The following is a 15,649-nucleotide window of genomic DNA, read 5'->3' as shown; positions in this document are numbered from 1 at the left end:
AGTCTGATCTTATGTTATTTACCTTTTTTATTAATTGTGATGAAGAAAGGAACATTCTGACTGGTAAAACTAATATAATTTCTATAATATTTAGGAGATTGTTAAAAACCTATAGATACATAGATTTCAACTGTAACTGACAAACATCTATATTCAAAGTTGGTAGAATATAAATATCAGTCACTTTCATTCTAAACATTAAAGCTCAGGCTTCCTCTTATTAACAACAAACCTTGACTAACAAAAGAAATCTATTGGGAGAAGTCAGAGAAATGGAGTTGGAAGGTTAAAAAAAAGAAAAGAGAAATTATTTGATGAAATAGTCTGGTAGAGCCAATAGTAATTTGGAATAAGAAACCATCACCAGGGGCATTTCACCCTATAACACTTTCCTTTCAGATCTTTTATTCCAACACTATGAACATTCAGTTCCTTTCCTCTTCTTCAGAAAAGAGTAATTTCCATAATCCAGAATGTGTTCTGCTGGTTTGCGGGGGTGGGGTGGGGGGCATCAGTTATGCTAAAGGCTAGTGCTGTGTGTACTTTCCAAAGCCTGCTACAAGCTAACTCAAAGGGAGGTAGAATGTCTCATTTGGGATTAATTTAAAGACAAGCTTTCTTCCCTGGTGATGAAGGACTTTTGCTTTGTGTGTGTCTTCAATCACTCAGCTGCAATCGCACTCTCCCCCTCCACTTCCCCCCCCCAAAGCTCCTTATTCAGGTTCCCTGAATATTGTGCCCACTGATTTAGCTGCCATTCTACAAACATGCACGAAAATAATGTTACTCTTGTTCAGCACCCACCCACAAAATTGTGGAATGTAAACTGCCCCCTCCTGAATATTTGTTTGAGAAGCAAACAGATTAAAGATCTGTACTTGCTTGGGCACACTGTGCTGCTGGATGTTATACGAAGAGGATGGTCATCTTGGGCAAGTCATTCCAAGAATATATTGCTAAAAACATTAAAACAAACCAGTTTTAATGCAGAAAATTAGTTAAATGCAGCAGAAATCAGCCAAGGAGGGATTTGGACCTTTAGAAGGCAAATGTGTAAAAAAATTATTGAACAGGGATCTAATCACAGATCTCCCATATCACATAACAGTTGGTCCTCCAGCATTCCTACGTTCCCTGATTTCAGTGGAGTTAGGCACATCTACTTCTACATAGGATCAGACTATTAAGTATGTGGAAAATAAGTTCCATTGGAATGAATGAATGTTTATCTTGTACAGGGCCATGTGAACCCCGGCCCAGGGGCCGGATCTGGCGTTTGGGAGGATGTGCCTGGGTGTCACGTGAAGTCTCCCTTGTTTGGAGAACAGGGATGCTCTGGGCAGTCACATCTGCCCGCATGTCCTATTGCATGGCCTTCTAGGATGCTGGGCAGATGATGTGACAACCCAGAGCATCCTTGTCCTCCAAATGAGGGGGACTTTGCACAGTGGCCAAGCGGTATGCTCAGATGTTGTCCAGAAGGGGACCACATCCCGAATGCACAGCAGTTGTGAGTTTGAGTGCCAGTGATATAGTACCCTCTATGTATATGGTACCTATGCATTTAATTTTGTGCGGTACGCAGGACCTGGTTAGAGATGTAAACGTTACTGAGCCATTGGGGAACAGTGATCATGCTGCGATCCGTTTTGACGTGCACGTTGGGGGAAGAATACCAGGCAAATCTCTAACAAAAACCCTTGACTTCCGACGGGCGGACTTCCCTCAAATGAGGAGGCTGGTTAGAAGGAGGTTGAAAGGGAGGGTAAAAAGAGTCCAGTCTCTCCAGAATGCATGGAGGCTGCTTAAAACAACAGTAATAGAGGCCCAGCAGAGGTGTATACCGCAAAGAAAGAAGGGTTCCACTAAATCCAGGAGGGTGCCCGCATGGCTAACCAGCCAAGTTAGAGAGGCTGTGAAGGGCAAGGAAGCTTCCTTCCGTAAATGGAAGTCTTGCCCTAATGAAGAGAATAAAAAGGAACATAAACTGTGGCAAAAGAAATGTAAGAAGGTGATATGGGAGGCCAAGCGAGACTATGAGGAACGCATGGCCAGCAACATTAAGGGGAATAATAAAAGCTTCTTCAAATATGTTAGAAGCAGGAAACCCGCCAGAGAAGCGGTTGGCCCTCTGGATGGTGAGGGAGGGAAAGGGGAGATAAAAGGAGACTTAGAGATGGCAGAGAAATTAAATGAGTTCTTTGCATCTGTCTTCACGGCAGAAGACCTCGGGCAGATACCGCTACCCGAACGGCCCCTCCTAACCGAGGAGTTAAGTCAGATAGAGGTTAAAAGAGAAGATGTTTCAGACCTCATTGATAAATTAAAGATCAATAAGTCACCGGGCCCTGATGGCATACACCCAAGGGTTATTAAGGAATTGAAGAATGAAGTTGCAGATCTCTTGACTAAGATATGCAACTTGTCCCTCAAAACGGCCACGGTGCCAGAAGATTGGAGGATAGCAAATGTCACGCCTATTTTTAAAAAGGGAAAGAGGGGGGACCCGTAAAACTATAGGCCGGTCAGCCTAACATCCATACCGGGTAAGATGGTGGAATGCCTCATCAAAGATAGGATCTCAAAACACATAGACGAACAGGCCTTGCTGAGGGAGAGTCAGCATGGCTTCTGTAAGGGTAAGTCTTGCCTCACGAACCTTATAGAATTCTTTGAAAAGGTCAACAGGCATGTGGATGTGGGAGAACCCGTGGACATTATATATCTGGACTTTCAGAAGGCGTTTGACACGGTCCCTCACCAAAGGCTACTGAAAAAACTCCACAGTCAGGGAATTAGAGGACAGGTCCTCTCGTGGATTGAGAACTGGTTGGAGGCCAGGAAGCAGAGAGTGGGTGTCAATGGGCAATTTTCACAATGGAGAGAGGTGAAAAGCGGTGTGCCCCAAGGATCTGTCCTGGGACCGGTGCTTTTCAACCTCTTCATAAATGACCTGGAGACAGGGTTGAGCAGTGAAGTGGCTAAGTTTGCAGACGACACCAAACTTTTCCGAGTGGTAAAGACCAGAAGTGATTGTGAGGAGCTCCAGAAGGATCTCTCCAGACTGGCAGAATGGGCAGCAAAATGGCAGATGCGCTTCAATGTCAGTAAGTGTAAAGTCATGCACATTGGGGCAAAAAATCAAAACTTTAGATATAGGCTGATGGGTTCTGAGCTGTCTGTGACAGATCAGGAGAGAGATCTTGGGGTGGTGGTGGACAGGTCGATGAAAGTGTCGACCCAATGTGCGGTGGCAGTGAAGAAGGCCAATTCTATGCTTGGGATCATTAGGAAGGGTATTGAGAACAAAACGGTTAGTATTATAATGCCGTTGTACAAATCGATGGTAAGGCCACACCTGGAGTATTGTGTCCAGTTCTGGTCGCCGCATCTCAAAAAAGACATAGTGGAAATGGAAAAGGTGCAAAAGAGAGCGACTAAGATGATTACAGGGCTGGGGCACCTTCCTTATGAGGAAAGGCTACGGCGTTTGGGCCTCTTCAGCCTAGAAAAGAGACGCTTGAGGGGGGACATGATTGAGACATACAAAATTATGCAGGGGATGGACAGAGTGGATAGGGAGATGCTCTTTACACTCTCACATAATACCAGAACCAGGGGACATCCACTAAAATTGAGTGTTGGGCGGGTTAGGACAGACAAAAGAAAATATTTCTTTACTCAGCGCGTGGTCGGTCTGTGGAACTCCTTGCCACAGGATGTGGTGCTGGCGTCTAGCCTAGACGCCTTTAAAAGGGGATTGGACGAGTTTCTGGAGGAAAAATCCATTATGGGGTACAAGCCATGATGTGTATGCGCAACCTCCTGATTTTAGAAATGGGTTAAGTCAGAATGCCAGATGTAGGGGAGAGCACCAGGATGACGTCTCTTGTTATCTGGTGTGCTCCCTGGGGCATTTGGTGGGCCGCTGTGAGATACAGGAAGCTGGACTAGATGGGCCTATGGCCTGATCCAGTGGGGCTGTTCTTATGTTCTTATGTTCTTATGTCTATTCAGAAGTAAGTCCCATTGTGTTTAGTGAAACTCAAGAAGGGCTGCAACCTTATGTACACTTAGCTGGGAGTAGGCCCCATTAACTATAATGGAACTTGCTTCTGAGTAGGCACGCATAGGCTTGGGCTAAAATTCTGAATAGGCTTAGACCACATTGCCTGTAAAAATCTGGTCCCTGTCCCAAAGATTCACAGTCTAAATGAGACACAAAGGAGACAACAGAGGAGATGGGAAGCTGTTGCAGGAAACAACAAGGGAAGAATATGCAGTTATTTTACCATGTAGGCTTATAGAGGCTTAGTTTACACCAATGTTCTTCAACCTTGGGGTCGGAACTCCAATGGGGTTGTAAAGCCGCAGTTGTGGGGTCGCAGCAACTTACAGGAATGAAAAAGGTGGAAGATCACTGGACTAGGAGCACCCCCAAGTAAAGAGGGGAGACATCTGGTGCACCCCTTCAGGTACCAAGAGATGATGTCTCAGTCCTGCACAGATTCTTAGCTATTGTGTGAACCCATTTTTGCCTGGCCTACAAGTGTACACATTTGGTCCCTGTTGCGTATAAGCAATGTTGAGCAGAAATGGCTTTTAAAATAGCTTTCGCTAGTGCCATGCTTCATTGTAACCTTTTCTGTTCTCTCCAATAAGAATATTTGGTTACAGTGAACAGTGCTGAGAGGGTGGAAGGGGGGGTGGGCAGATTGGGTCCGGGGGGGGGGAATTGACAGAGGGTCCCCAATTTCATACTTTGTTGGAATTGTGGCATGAAAAAAGATTGAAGACCACTGGTTTACACTCTATTATGAGAACTAGAACAGTGGTTCTCAAATGTTTATCATTGGGACTCACTTTTTAAAACGAGAATCTGTTGGGACCCACCAGAAGTGATGTCATGACCAGAAATGACATCATCAAGCAGGAAAATTTTTCACAATCCTAGGCTGCAATCCTATCTACACTTACTCAGCAGGAAGTCCCATTGACTATCATTGTTAAAAGCATATACATAGTAGCCTGTTAAAAGTACAGCTTTGTAACATTTTCCCAAATGCAGTCACCTAAGTAGCATCAAGCCTAATATATTAAAAATAAAATATTGAAATGAATGAGGACCCAGCTGAAATTGGCTCATGACCCACCTAGTGGGTCCCGACCCATAGTTTGAGAAACACTGGACTAGAGGATTGGGCAAACAGCTTCCTTTTGTGGAGGGATTTAACCCATTTTTGCCCAGCCCACATTTGGTCCCTGTTGCATGTATGCAACATTGGGCAGAAATGGCTTAATTAACCCATTTTTGCCCAGCCCACAGGTGTACATATTTGGTCCCTGTTTCGTATATGCAATGTTGTTGGACAGAAATGGCTAGAGTTGCAATCCTATCCACACTTACCTAGGAGTAAGCCCCACTGACTATATTGGGACTTGCTTCTGAGTAGACATGCATAAGAGCCCAAGCTCTAAGAGCCCAATCCTATCCACACTTTCCTGGGAGTTAGACTCATTGACCATAAAGGGATTTACTTCTGAGTAGACATGCTGTTAATCCAGTGTTTCTCAAACTGTGGGTCAGGACCCACTAGGTGGGTTGCGAGCCCATTTCAGGTGGGCCCCCATTCATTTCAATATTTTATTTTTAATATATTAGACTTCATGCTACCATGGTATGCGACTGCATTTGGGGAAATGTTCCAGGCCTGTAATTTTAACAAGCTACTATATATATTCTTCTAACAACTTTTAACAGATAGTGAATGGGACTTGCTCCTGGGTAAGTGTGGGTAGGATTGCAGCCTAGGATTGTTACAGAGTGGCCTGCTTGATGATGTCACTTCCGGTCAGCTTCCAGTGGGTCCTGACAGATTCTCGTTCTAAAAAGTGGGTCCCAGTGCTACATGTGTGAGAACAGCTGGCTTAGGGCATAAGCCTAACCAGATCTACTCAGAAGTAAATCCTATTTTGTTCAATGGGGCTTCCTCTCAGGAAAGTGTGGTTCGGACTGCTGCCTTAATCCATTTCTGGGTATTAAAAGGACACAGGAGAGGTGGCATCATGGGAGGCATAAGAGGCAGCAAGGTCAAGTGGGTGGAGTCATGTGGAGGAGTAGAAGGAGCCTAAGTCTGACCCACTTCTGCATGCAGAGGCTCACAGCCCAATCCCATCCACACTTTCCTGAGAGTAAGCCCCATTGGCGCTAGTGGGGCTTACTTCAGAGTAGACCTGCACAGGAGGGGGCTGGTGTGGGTGGGAGCCTCTCGCTTAGGAACTCCCTGGGATTCTTTCCAAGGAAAACAGGTCTGGGGGAGCAGCCTGCCCAAGCACAAAAATAACCCTGTCCCAACAGGCTCCATCACGCTCTTCAGCACAGGCAGCCCCGGGCCGGCAGCCGCGCCAGGTATTTATAGCCCGGCTGCGCGCTGGAGGAGGCCGCCGCAGCAGCTGATGGCCCCGCAGGCATCACCAGCAGCTCTTCTTTCCTCCCCCTCCAGAGCCCGGGAGGCGGAGCCGCCGCCACCGGCGGGGCGGGGCGGGGCGGGTGTCGTGCGGGCACCTCGGGCGGCTCTCGCTCCACCTGCTGCCATTTGCTCCCAGGCTCCGGAGGCGCGCGGCACCAGCAGAGCGCACGGGGGACGCACCAATGAACGGCAGCGCCGGGATGGAGGAGGAGGGTAAAAACAGGCACCCCCCGTCTCAAGCTGGCCCGCGAGCTCCCCTTCTCTCCCTCCCCTTCCCTGCTCCACTTCGCTCTCACTTCTCACCAGGATGAACCCTGTTGCAGGCTGCAGGAGCTGGGCACGCGCGCCCCTCCCTCCCTCTTCTTTGCGCTCTTCCAGCCCTCTGGGGCTTTGTGCAGGCGGGCAGGCAGATCCACTCCTGAAGGGGGGGGGGAGAGGTTTGCCCTATGATCAGAGAGCCTCCTTTGGCACTTCTACTCAGAAGTAAGTCCCACTATAGTCAATGAGGCTTACTCCCAGGAAAGTGTGGCGAGGACTGCAGAATCGAGGCTGCCATCCTCTCCACACTTTCCTGGGAGTAAGCCCCATTGACTATAATGGGACTTGCTTCTGAGTAGACAGGCATAGGATGTGGCTCTGTGGCTGCTATCCTGTCCACACTTTCCTTGGAGTAAGCTCCCTTGATTACAGTGGGACTTACTACTGAGTAGGCATGCAAAAGATTGGGCTCTGTGGCTACAATCCTGTCCACACTTTCCTGGGAGTAAGCTCCCTTGACTACTGTGGGATTTACTTCTGAGTAGGCATACATAGGATTGGGCTCTGGGCATCTTCTTTGTTCTTAGGGGAGAGAGAGAAAGCAGGAAGTTTCTGCCCTCTGCTTAGTGCTGCTGATGCTGCTCCTTTACCTGTCACTCCTTCCTTCCCATCGCACTTTACAGCCTGCTCCTGTTGCCAGCATCCTCTCTTGCTTTGACTGTAAGCAAAGAACGTGCAGGGTTTAGACAGGGTGGGTAGTTTTTCTTTCCTGGAACTCTCAAGGGGGGGGGAGGAGGCAGGAATCTGTCCCCACCAGCAAAGTGACTAATGCTTTTCTGCGCTTATCAGCGATGACCATTAACTTCTGGCTGTGCATATACCTTGCTTGGGAGTGGGGGAGGAGGAAAGCAAAAAAATCCATTTCATAGACATGCACACACTTAGTTTCTTTTTTCTGCTGAAAAGTGCCAACCTGGGCTCATATCCACTCACTTTCAACCCAATGTTTGTAAGCGGATGGATGTGTGTCATCTAAACCAGTGTTTCTCAACCAGTGGTGCAGGTACCACCAGTGGTACATGAGGTGGTGTCTGGTGGACCCTTGGACACCCGCTGTCCAGCACTGAGACCAGGAACATTACACAACAAACAGCGGTAGGAGGCTGCAAAGCATGCTTTTCCGTGCTCAAAAAAAGCCCTCCAGTCTACCCTGAGCCTCTTACTGGTGTGTCTTGCATGGCATCTGGCCTTCCAATCCAGAAGTAACTGGCAATGATGTCATTGCCAGTTACTTCTGGTGGTACTTCAAATAGGCAGACCACATGAAGTGGTATGGTGGAGGACAAACATTGAGAAACACTGAAGATTTTAGAAGAAATACTGAAAAACACTGTAGATTTTAGCAGTGTGTTTTCTTTAATCCAAGAATGTATAAAAAAAATTAAAGTCAATTTGTGAACACCAACAAAAATGTTGTAGTTTTGGCTGCCAGGGGCACAACCTTATAACACCTTTAAAGAAGAACGCATTTAATTCAGCGCAAGCTTTCTTTTAGTTTTTGTGAATTGTAAGGTTTTGTGGACTATGCTGACATGAATGTGTTTTTGCCTTTAAAGGACCTATAAGGCTCCTCCTTGTCTTTGCAGTTGTTAATAAAGACTCTCCAGAAAAAAAGAAAACAATTTTAAGGGATTTGGTGGATCAGAAAACAAAAACTGGGCTGATCCCAGTTATTTACATTTAAGCCAAAAGATTTGGACAGGAATTTTAGCCATGCTTATTGAACTCAGAGGGATGTACTTCTGAGGTAAATGTGGAGTTAAAATCAAAGGGCTTCCAGCTTCCCTGGAAGTTGTGGGTGGGACTGGTCCAAAAGTGAACTGACTCACCATGCAAGGATGAAAACTGCTGGATTTAAGAGATAAAACACCTGTCGATTGAGGCCACAGCCTCGGGTGTTGGATGTTTGATTGGATGTTGGGTGTGTTGATTTCTGTGTGCAAATTAGGCACACCTAACTCAGCAAGCATAAAGTTGGGAGGCCATTGTGTTAAGATTAAAATTCTAGACAGGAGAGATGATAAAGAAATGCACTTTAAGAATTCTTAAAAGATAGCGAGCTGAGAAAATAAATTTTATGTAGTCTTTCTCAGAACAGAAACACTTTTCTCCTGTTTACTTTCAATTTTATGTGGGGATTTTTGAAATCAATAATAATAATAAAATGTCCTATGCCACTTAATACCCTATACTTATCTAGTTATCCCTCCAGAGGGTGCAGGGTGATAAGACATATTCTCTCTGCTTTTATCCTCAAATAAACTCTGAGGAAGGTTAGACTGAGATACTGCGGCAGGTCTCAAATTACCCAGTGAACTTTGGAACTCAGTAGGGATTCAGACCCTGGTCTTCCCTTGGTCCAAATCCAGCATGCTCTAGCTTCTATGCCACACCAACCTCATATTTCTCTACATTCTTACATGTCTCAAACTTTTATAATCTGCTTTTTTACAACAACAAATCACAAATTGGATTACATAGCAAAAGGAATGAGAAGATGCTTCCACGTTCCAGTGGGATAACACGGAAGTTAAACACAGGGAGATACCAGTAACAGCCATTGGATAAGATGCTATGCTGGGATGGATCGAGACAGTTGCTACTCCCTTAATAAGTATGAGAGGCCTAAAACTGACTGTTTGCCTCATTAGCAGGAAGTAACTTTTGCCCCATTAGAGATTTTTAGACCAGGATCTCAAAAACTGCTGACATATAATTTGTTGAGGTTTTATGTAACTCTGTAAGGGTACAATCCTATCCACCTTTCCAGCACAGGTGCAGCCATTCCACCCAGGGCTTGTGCTGCATCCTGCTGTAGTGGGACAGTTACAGAGGCCTCCTCAGGGTAAGGGAACATTTGCTTCCTTATCTCTGGGCTACATTGAGGCTGCATCAGTGCTGGAAAGTTGGACAGGATTGTGCCCTTAAACTGTTGTGGTAACACAAATACCCAACACTCCATGCCATCCTGATTGGATGGCGTTCTGCCTTTTATGACTTGTTTCCCCACCTAGTGAGGATAGGCCATACAGACCTGTTATATGACAGATTCTGTTTTAATCTGTTGCTATTTTTCATGTTGCGGCTGTGCATCCATTCTGGATGTAGCAGGAAAGTTAGTAAATATTTAACTTCCAACAATATTGTTGTCTGACCCAATATGCCCCTAACACATTTGCACTACAGTTCTATGCTCCTATAGCAGCAGATGAAGAAATCAGTTAGTCCATAAAGGTTTGCTTGACACTGTTCTCCTCGATGTCAACTTTCTTTAACAAAGAAATATGAAAGGGAGATAATACACTTTACAAATGCCAGTCCCTTCTGGCGTCTGAGGTGTTGCTTCTCTCAGCTGACTGGTTTCACCAGTGAAGCCTGCCTGTAATATTTATTTGGTGGGTGGGTGGAGAATTGGTCAGGATTAAGATAATGTCATAAATCATAATTTTAAGTTTCTGTCTGAAGCAGACATAGCTGACACAGAGGACGGTGTGACTGTGACTGCCATCCAACTGCAGGATGCAGCACATGCCCCATTGGCACAGCTATGCATGAAAGTTGGTTAGGATTGGGCCCTAAGCATTTCAGTTTATTCTAAGCATTTCAGTTTATTCATCCTCTGCTTGTCTTTAAGTTTAATGTGAGAGTTCAGATTGTCCAGTAACGCTGACAAGAGACATTTCATCAGAGGAGTAATGTTTTATACACACAAATCTCATGCTTGGTGCTTGTACTTAAAGGCAAATGTGGATCAGCTTATAAAAGTGACCTTTTCTAAGGAAGCTTAATATAGATGCACGCATAACAGAGATTTACTCCATGTCTTCCCAGGGACATGGGAAGTCTGAAATTGAGTTGCTCATTCTTAAAGAACAAATTGGTGGGTATAAATCTCCAGAATATTTTATTCTGTTGTATATTTCCATCACTCAATGAATGAAATATTGTTCTTATTTTAAAACGTTCCCTTGAACGTTTTAATTCTCTAATTTTAGTAGGCATATATCTTTGTGCTATATGGGTGTTATGAGCATAGGAAGCTGCCCTGTATGGCATCTGACCTTTGGTCCTTCCAATTCAGTATTGTTCAAACTGACCAGCATCAGCTCTCTGGGGTTTCAGACAAGACTTTTCCAGTGTTTCCTAGATGCCAGGATTGAACATGGAACCCTTCTTCCTGCAAAGCCCATTACCTAGGCAGATGAAGTTTTCCATTTGGTATCTTCCGTTTGGTGATGGTGAAGGGTGGGGACCTTTGGACTATACTGTGCTGGATATCTGTTTCAGCTCATGACTAAGTACAACATGGTATCTAGCATATATCACCCAGTGACTGCCCCATGGCATTTGTCCGTGCCAAAAATGAATCTGTTCTCTTTGTTGAATAGTTTCTGCTGTGAACCAGTCCCACAGGGTTATGAACAATTTAAACTATGCCACAGATAGCTGCAGATGTGTCGTGTGATCACTATAGATTAAGATGCCACAACTGGAAACACTAGGATCTGATCTGGACATTGGAGGTATACCAGATGTTCCAGTTGCTCGCATAAATGTGTGAAGCATGTGATGAATCTGACAAAAAGATTTGCAGACAGCCCACTTTGGAGAAATGCAACAAAGTCAGTACTGGTGCTCCACCCTCCATCTCCTTCTCCTCCTGTAAATAAAACCAGTTGCTGACCAGGGCTATAGTGAAATCCCATATTTTAGCTGAGTGACCTTGTGAGTGGCATTAATTTAGCATATGTGAAAAATGGGTCTGCGCAATTATGACTCGCTAAACCTAACACGGTGTCACAGGGGCTCACTAAATACCTTTATTGCCTACTTTATTGCCACAAATCAGGTGGGCTTCTCAAACCCTTTGTTAATACATGTCTGGTGAGCTGCTTTCAGCTTTGTGAGTTGCAAGTTGTGGAACTCTGTGCTTTCTAGATTATGATGCCCTTTTGTTAGTATCCATTGCTCAGTGGACAAAGAAATGTCTGGACAAAATTATGGGAGTATTTAGCAGTTTCTCAAGGTAAAGCTATCCTACTTTATTTGCCATTTTTCTAATCATTTAGTCAGTAGTTTGCAAGATGGTGTATAGTGCGAGTCATGATGAATGACAAATTCACATCATATACTTTATTAAATTATCTTGTCAATTAGACTTCTAAAATTGCTATTGCATTAATGCATATTAATGCATTGGGATCGTTATTGCACATTTAACTCAATTTTTCATGCTTATTAGACAGGCTATATTTTATGTTCCAGATTTTTTTTCTGTCCTAATTAATCTAAGTTAAATTCTTCTTTTGCATAGGATTTGAGTCTTGGTAAAAGTTTACATTATACATTAGAAATCAAGCACAGAAAACTTCAATTTATTATTTAAAAGTAATCTAAATCAGAATTAGGCATCAAATGGATCTCCAAGGTCTTGTCTACAGGAAAGTGTGTGTCGTCCCCCCCCCCCCCCCACAAAATGAGTAGGCTAATGTTGGAATGAGATAGCAAAAACCAAGTTGGTGCTGGGATAGAAAATTTATGGCCAGAGACACCTCACAGACTGTACATCATTATTTAAAATTTGCAGAAGAAGCTTTTTTCATCCTGCAAAAATGATGTTCTCTGTTAGGATATATACTAAAGATGTCATACAAACAGAATTTGTATGAATTTAAGCAGATGATGGCCAGAAATGAGTACAGTACTTTGTTTTCACATAGAAATTCATTAGCTGCAAATGACAGAAGAGATTATCTTGTTCATAATTTCGAGATACAAGAGACCCCAATTATCATGCTAGGAGAACCCAATTATAACAGGGGCTGGAGAAATTGCTTCTGGGGGGCCACATCTGACCTGCGGGCCTTATGTTTAACACTCCTGATCTAAACCATGGTTTATATGATGGTCTAAACCAGTCCACTGACCTGTCTGCCTAAGAATCTTGACACACCTTCCACAAAACTCCAGTGCTTCCTGGAGGATTATGGGGGTTCTAAAGTGTCCAATTAGTTCACATCATTTGCTGGCTAGGACTCTTAAGAGCATCACCATTGCACCACATCAACTGAGAATCCTTGCTAAAACACACTAGGTTCACTCTCCTGTGATTTCACATTACAGGGCAATATCAGTAGTGATGGACAACTGTCTTTCTAAAAGTTTGCCTGACCTTAGTGATCTCCTTGAAGAACCCTTAGAAGACTTCCAAAAACTGTTGGATTCCCTGAAACTCAGTTTGAAAACCTTTGCTCTCATTGATTTAGGCATTGGTTTTTTCCCTACTTGTGTGATTTACTTTTCTGTTACAGAATGTGCATATCTAAGCATTGGTGGTGCATGAGCCTGGAGCTTACAGACCAGGGTCAGGAAACCATGTCCATGAGGTCATGAAAATGCTCATGCATTGAAGACTCAACTTCTGGCTCACAGTGTTTTGGTTGTTCAATTGCAAACACATTAGAACTGATTTATTGGGAAGAACTTTTAATTATGGGTAGCTGAAGATCATTTTGTAGCTGTTGCTGAATTTGGATTTACTGCTTTTAATGTGGGCTTTTAACAATCTGAATTTTATTTTTTACATTTTGTTAGATTCTTTGTAGACTGGCCTGTGAATAGATGGAATATAAATAGTTCATTTAAAGAACATCTATGGTGACTTGCACAGGGAAGTGCATTGGAACAGACTTGTGTTTCGGGAGCATATAACCTTTAGGGCACAATCCTAACCAACTTTCCAACACCAAGATAAGGGCATTGCAGCTCCACGGTATGGGAACAAACATTCACATGCCTTGAGGAGGCCTCTGTGACTGTCACCCAACTGCAGGATGCAGCACATGCCCCATTGGCACAGCTATGTCAGTGCAGTAAAGTTGGTTAGAATTTGGGCCTTAGATACTCCCCAAACATAAGCCTGTTCAGATGTATTTCCTTATGTATTCCAAACATAAGAACAGCCCCACTGGATCAGGCCATAGGCCCATCTAGTCCAGCTTCCTGTATCTCACAGCGGCCCACCAAATGCCCCAGGGAGCACACCAGATAACAAGAGACCTCATCCGGGTGCCCTCCCTTGCATCTGGCATTCTGACATAACCCATTTCTAAAATCAGGAGGTTGCGCATACACATCATGGCTTATACCCCATAATGGATTTTTCCTCCAGAAACTTGTCCAATCCCCTTTTAAAGGCATCTAGGCTAGACGCCAGCACCACATCCTGTGGCAAGGAGTTCCACAGACCGATCACACGCTGAGTAAAGAAATATTTTCTTTTGTCTGTCCTAACCCGCCCAACACTCAATTTTAGTGGATGTCCCCTGGTTCTGGTATTATGTGAGAGTGTAAAGAGCATCTCCCTATCCACTCTGTCCATCCCCTGCATAATTTTGTATGTCTCAATCATGTCCCCCCTCAGGTGTCTCTTTTCTAGGCTGAAGAAGCCCAAACGCCGTAGCCTTTCCTCATAAGGAAGGTGCCCCAGCCCCGTAATCATCTTAGTCACTCTCTTTTGCACCTTTTCCATTTCCACTATGTCTTTTTTGAGATGCGACGACCAGAACTGGACACAATACTCCAGGTGTGGCCTTACCATCGATTTGTACAACGGCATTATAATACTAGCCGTTTTGTTCTCAATACCCTTCCTAATGATCCCAAGCATAGAATTGGCCTTCTTCACTGCTGCCGGACATTGGGTCGAAACTTGTGCAAGTTACCCTAGCCATTCTTTATTTGAAATATTGCTATATTAGTAAGAAGTATAATAGAACAATTTCATTAGAACATATTGTTGTGTGTATTTTTGTATTCTTGCCTTGCGTGCATTTCAGTGTAGTTTTGTCTTTGGAACTAAAACAACTTTGGGAGATTTATTATTTTGCATATTGATACTGTGTACTGCTTTTCAATCAAGAAGTGTTCACAAAGCCTATTAGATTATAAAGGAATAAGAAAATGGTTCTCTGTTCCCAAAAGACAGAAGGACAATACCAGCGGCTGCCTCTGGAGGAGACATTGTGCTGCATTGAATATGGGCATTCTTTAAAAGCTGCATGTTGCACAGTTAGCAGGGGTAACTTTGCCCACCTTTCAGGGTGTTTCTTTCAGCCATAGATCCCATTGACAGAAAATAAGTGTTACTACAGTTCTGCTTCTTTGAAAGGGTAGAGGCCATTTAATGTGGTTGAACGAACTAGTAAATCTTCACAACTCCCTGGAACTGTGGGAGACTTTTGCAATGGCTCCATGTAGGAATGATACAGTTGGCAGTGGGGCAACCTGGAATGCTTCCTGATGCTGCTTTTAGCAGGCAAAAGCAGATCCATGCAGGTTGCATCTGCAGTGATCTGGAGGGGAATGGTAGAAGAGTTGAGGTGAAGGGCACCCTGAATCTGTTGCCCTCCCCTACAATCTGCTGCTGATGTAACCCACATCACTTTGCCTAATGGATGGGCTGCCCCAGATGCTGGTATGGGACTATTATAGAATACATATACTTGTTGAAATAAGCAAGGGAAAGAATGGCTGCTGTTAGTTCTTATTTTTTGTGAGTCATGTGAAACCTCTCTTGGATATGTTCACTTTTGGGAAGTTCTCCAGCTGCAAATTCATGACAGGAAGTATTTCAGCAACAGTGAACGCACTTCTGCACCTGCATGAAAGAAAATCCTTCAAGGGAGGTGGAATTCAGCTTTGGTTAATTGTACTAAAGGAGATTTGCTGAACATCTGTGCTGAACTTCATATTCTCCTGAGGCCCACGATGAACTGATATGCTGCGAATGCACACAAAATCTGTTGCAAAGAGAATTACTTAACTATCTAGATCAAATAGCCCCATGTACCATGAATTTG

The 15,649-nt window shown here is 44.1% G+C and overlaps 1 protein-coding gene and 1 pseudogene across 2 annotated transcripts in view; one reads left to right on the top strand and one right to left on the bottom strand.

Annotated features, from left to right (window-relative positions):
• LOC136652226 (zinc finger protein 420-like) overlaps window positions 1-15,649 on the bottom strand; it is a 398,747-nt pseudogene that overhangs the window by 133,697 nt on the left and 249,401 nt on the right.
• Window positions 6,598-15,649, top strand: part of GADL1 (glutamate decarboxylase like 1) — a 111,247-nt gene continuing 102,195 nt past the window's right edge. For both annotated transcript variants that reach the window (XM_066628363.1, XM_066628362.1), the window contains exon 1: window positions 6,598-6,683. In XM_066628363.1, the coding sequence (XP_066484460.1) occupies window positions 6,653-6,683 (31 nt within the window). In that variant the 5' untranslated portion in view covers window positions 6,598-6,652. The remainder of the gene's footprint in view (window positions 6,684-15,649) is intronic.

This window comes from Tiliqua scincoides, chromosome 5, assembly GCF_035046505.1.
Source record: "Tiliqua scincoides isolate rTilSci1 chromosome 5, rTilSci1.hap2, whole genome shotgun sequence".
NCBI classification, from domain to species: Eukaryota; Metazoa; Chordata; class Lepidosauria; order Squamata; family Scincidae; genus Tiliqua; species Tiliqua scincoides.
This window is presented reverse-complemented; position numbering and strand designations above follow the sequence as displayed.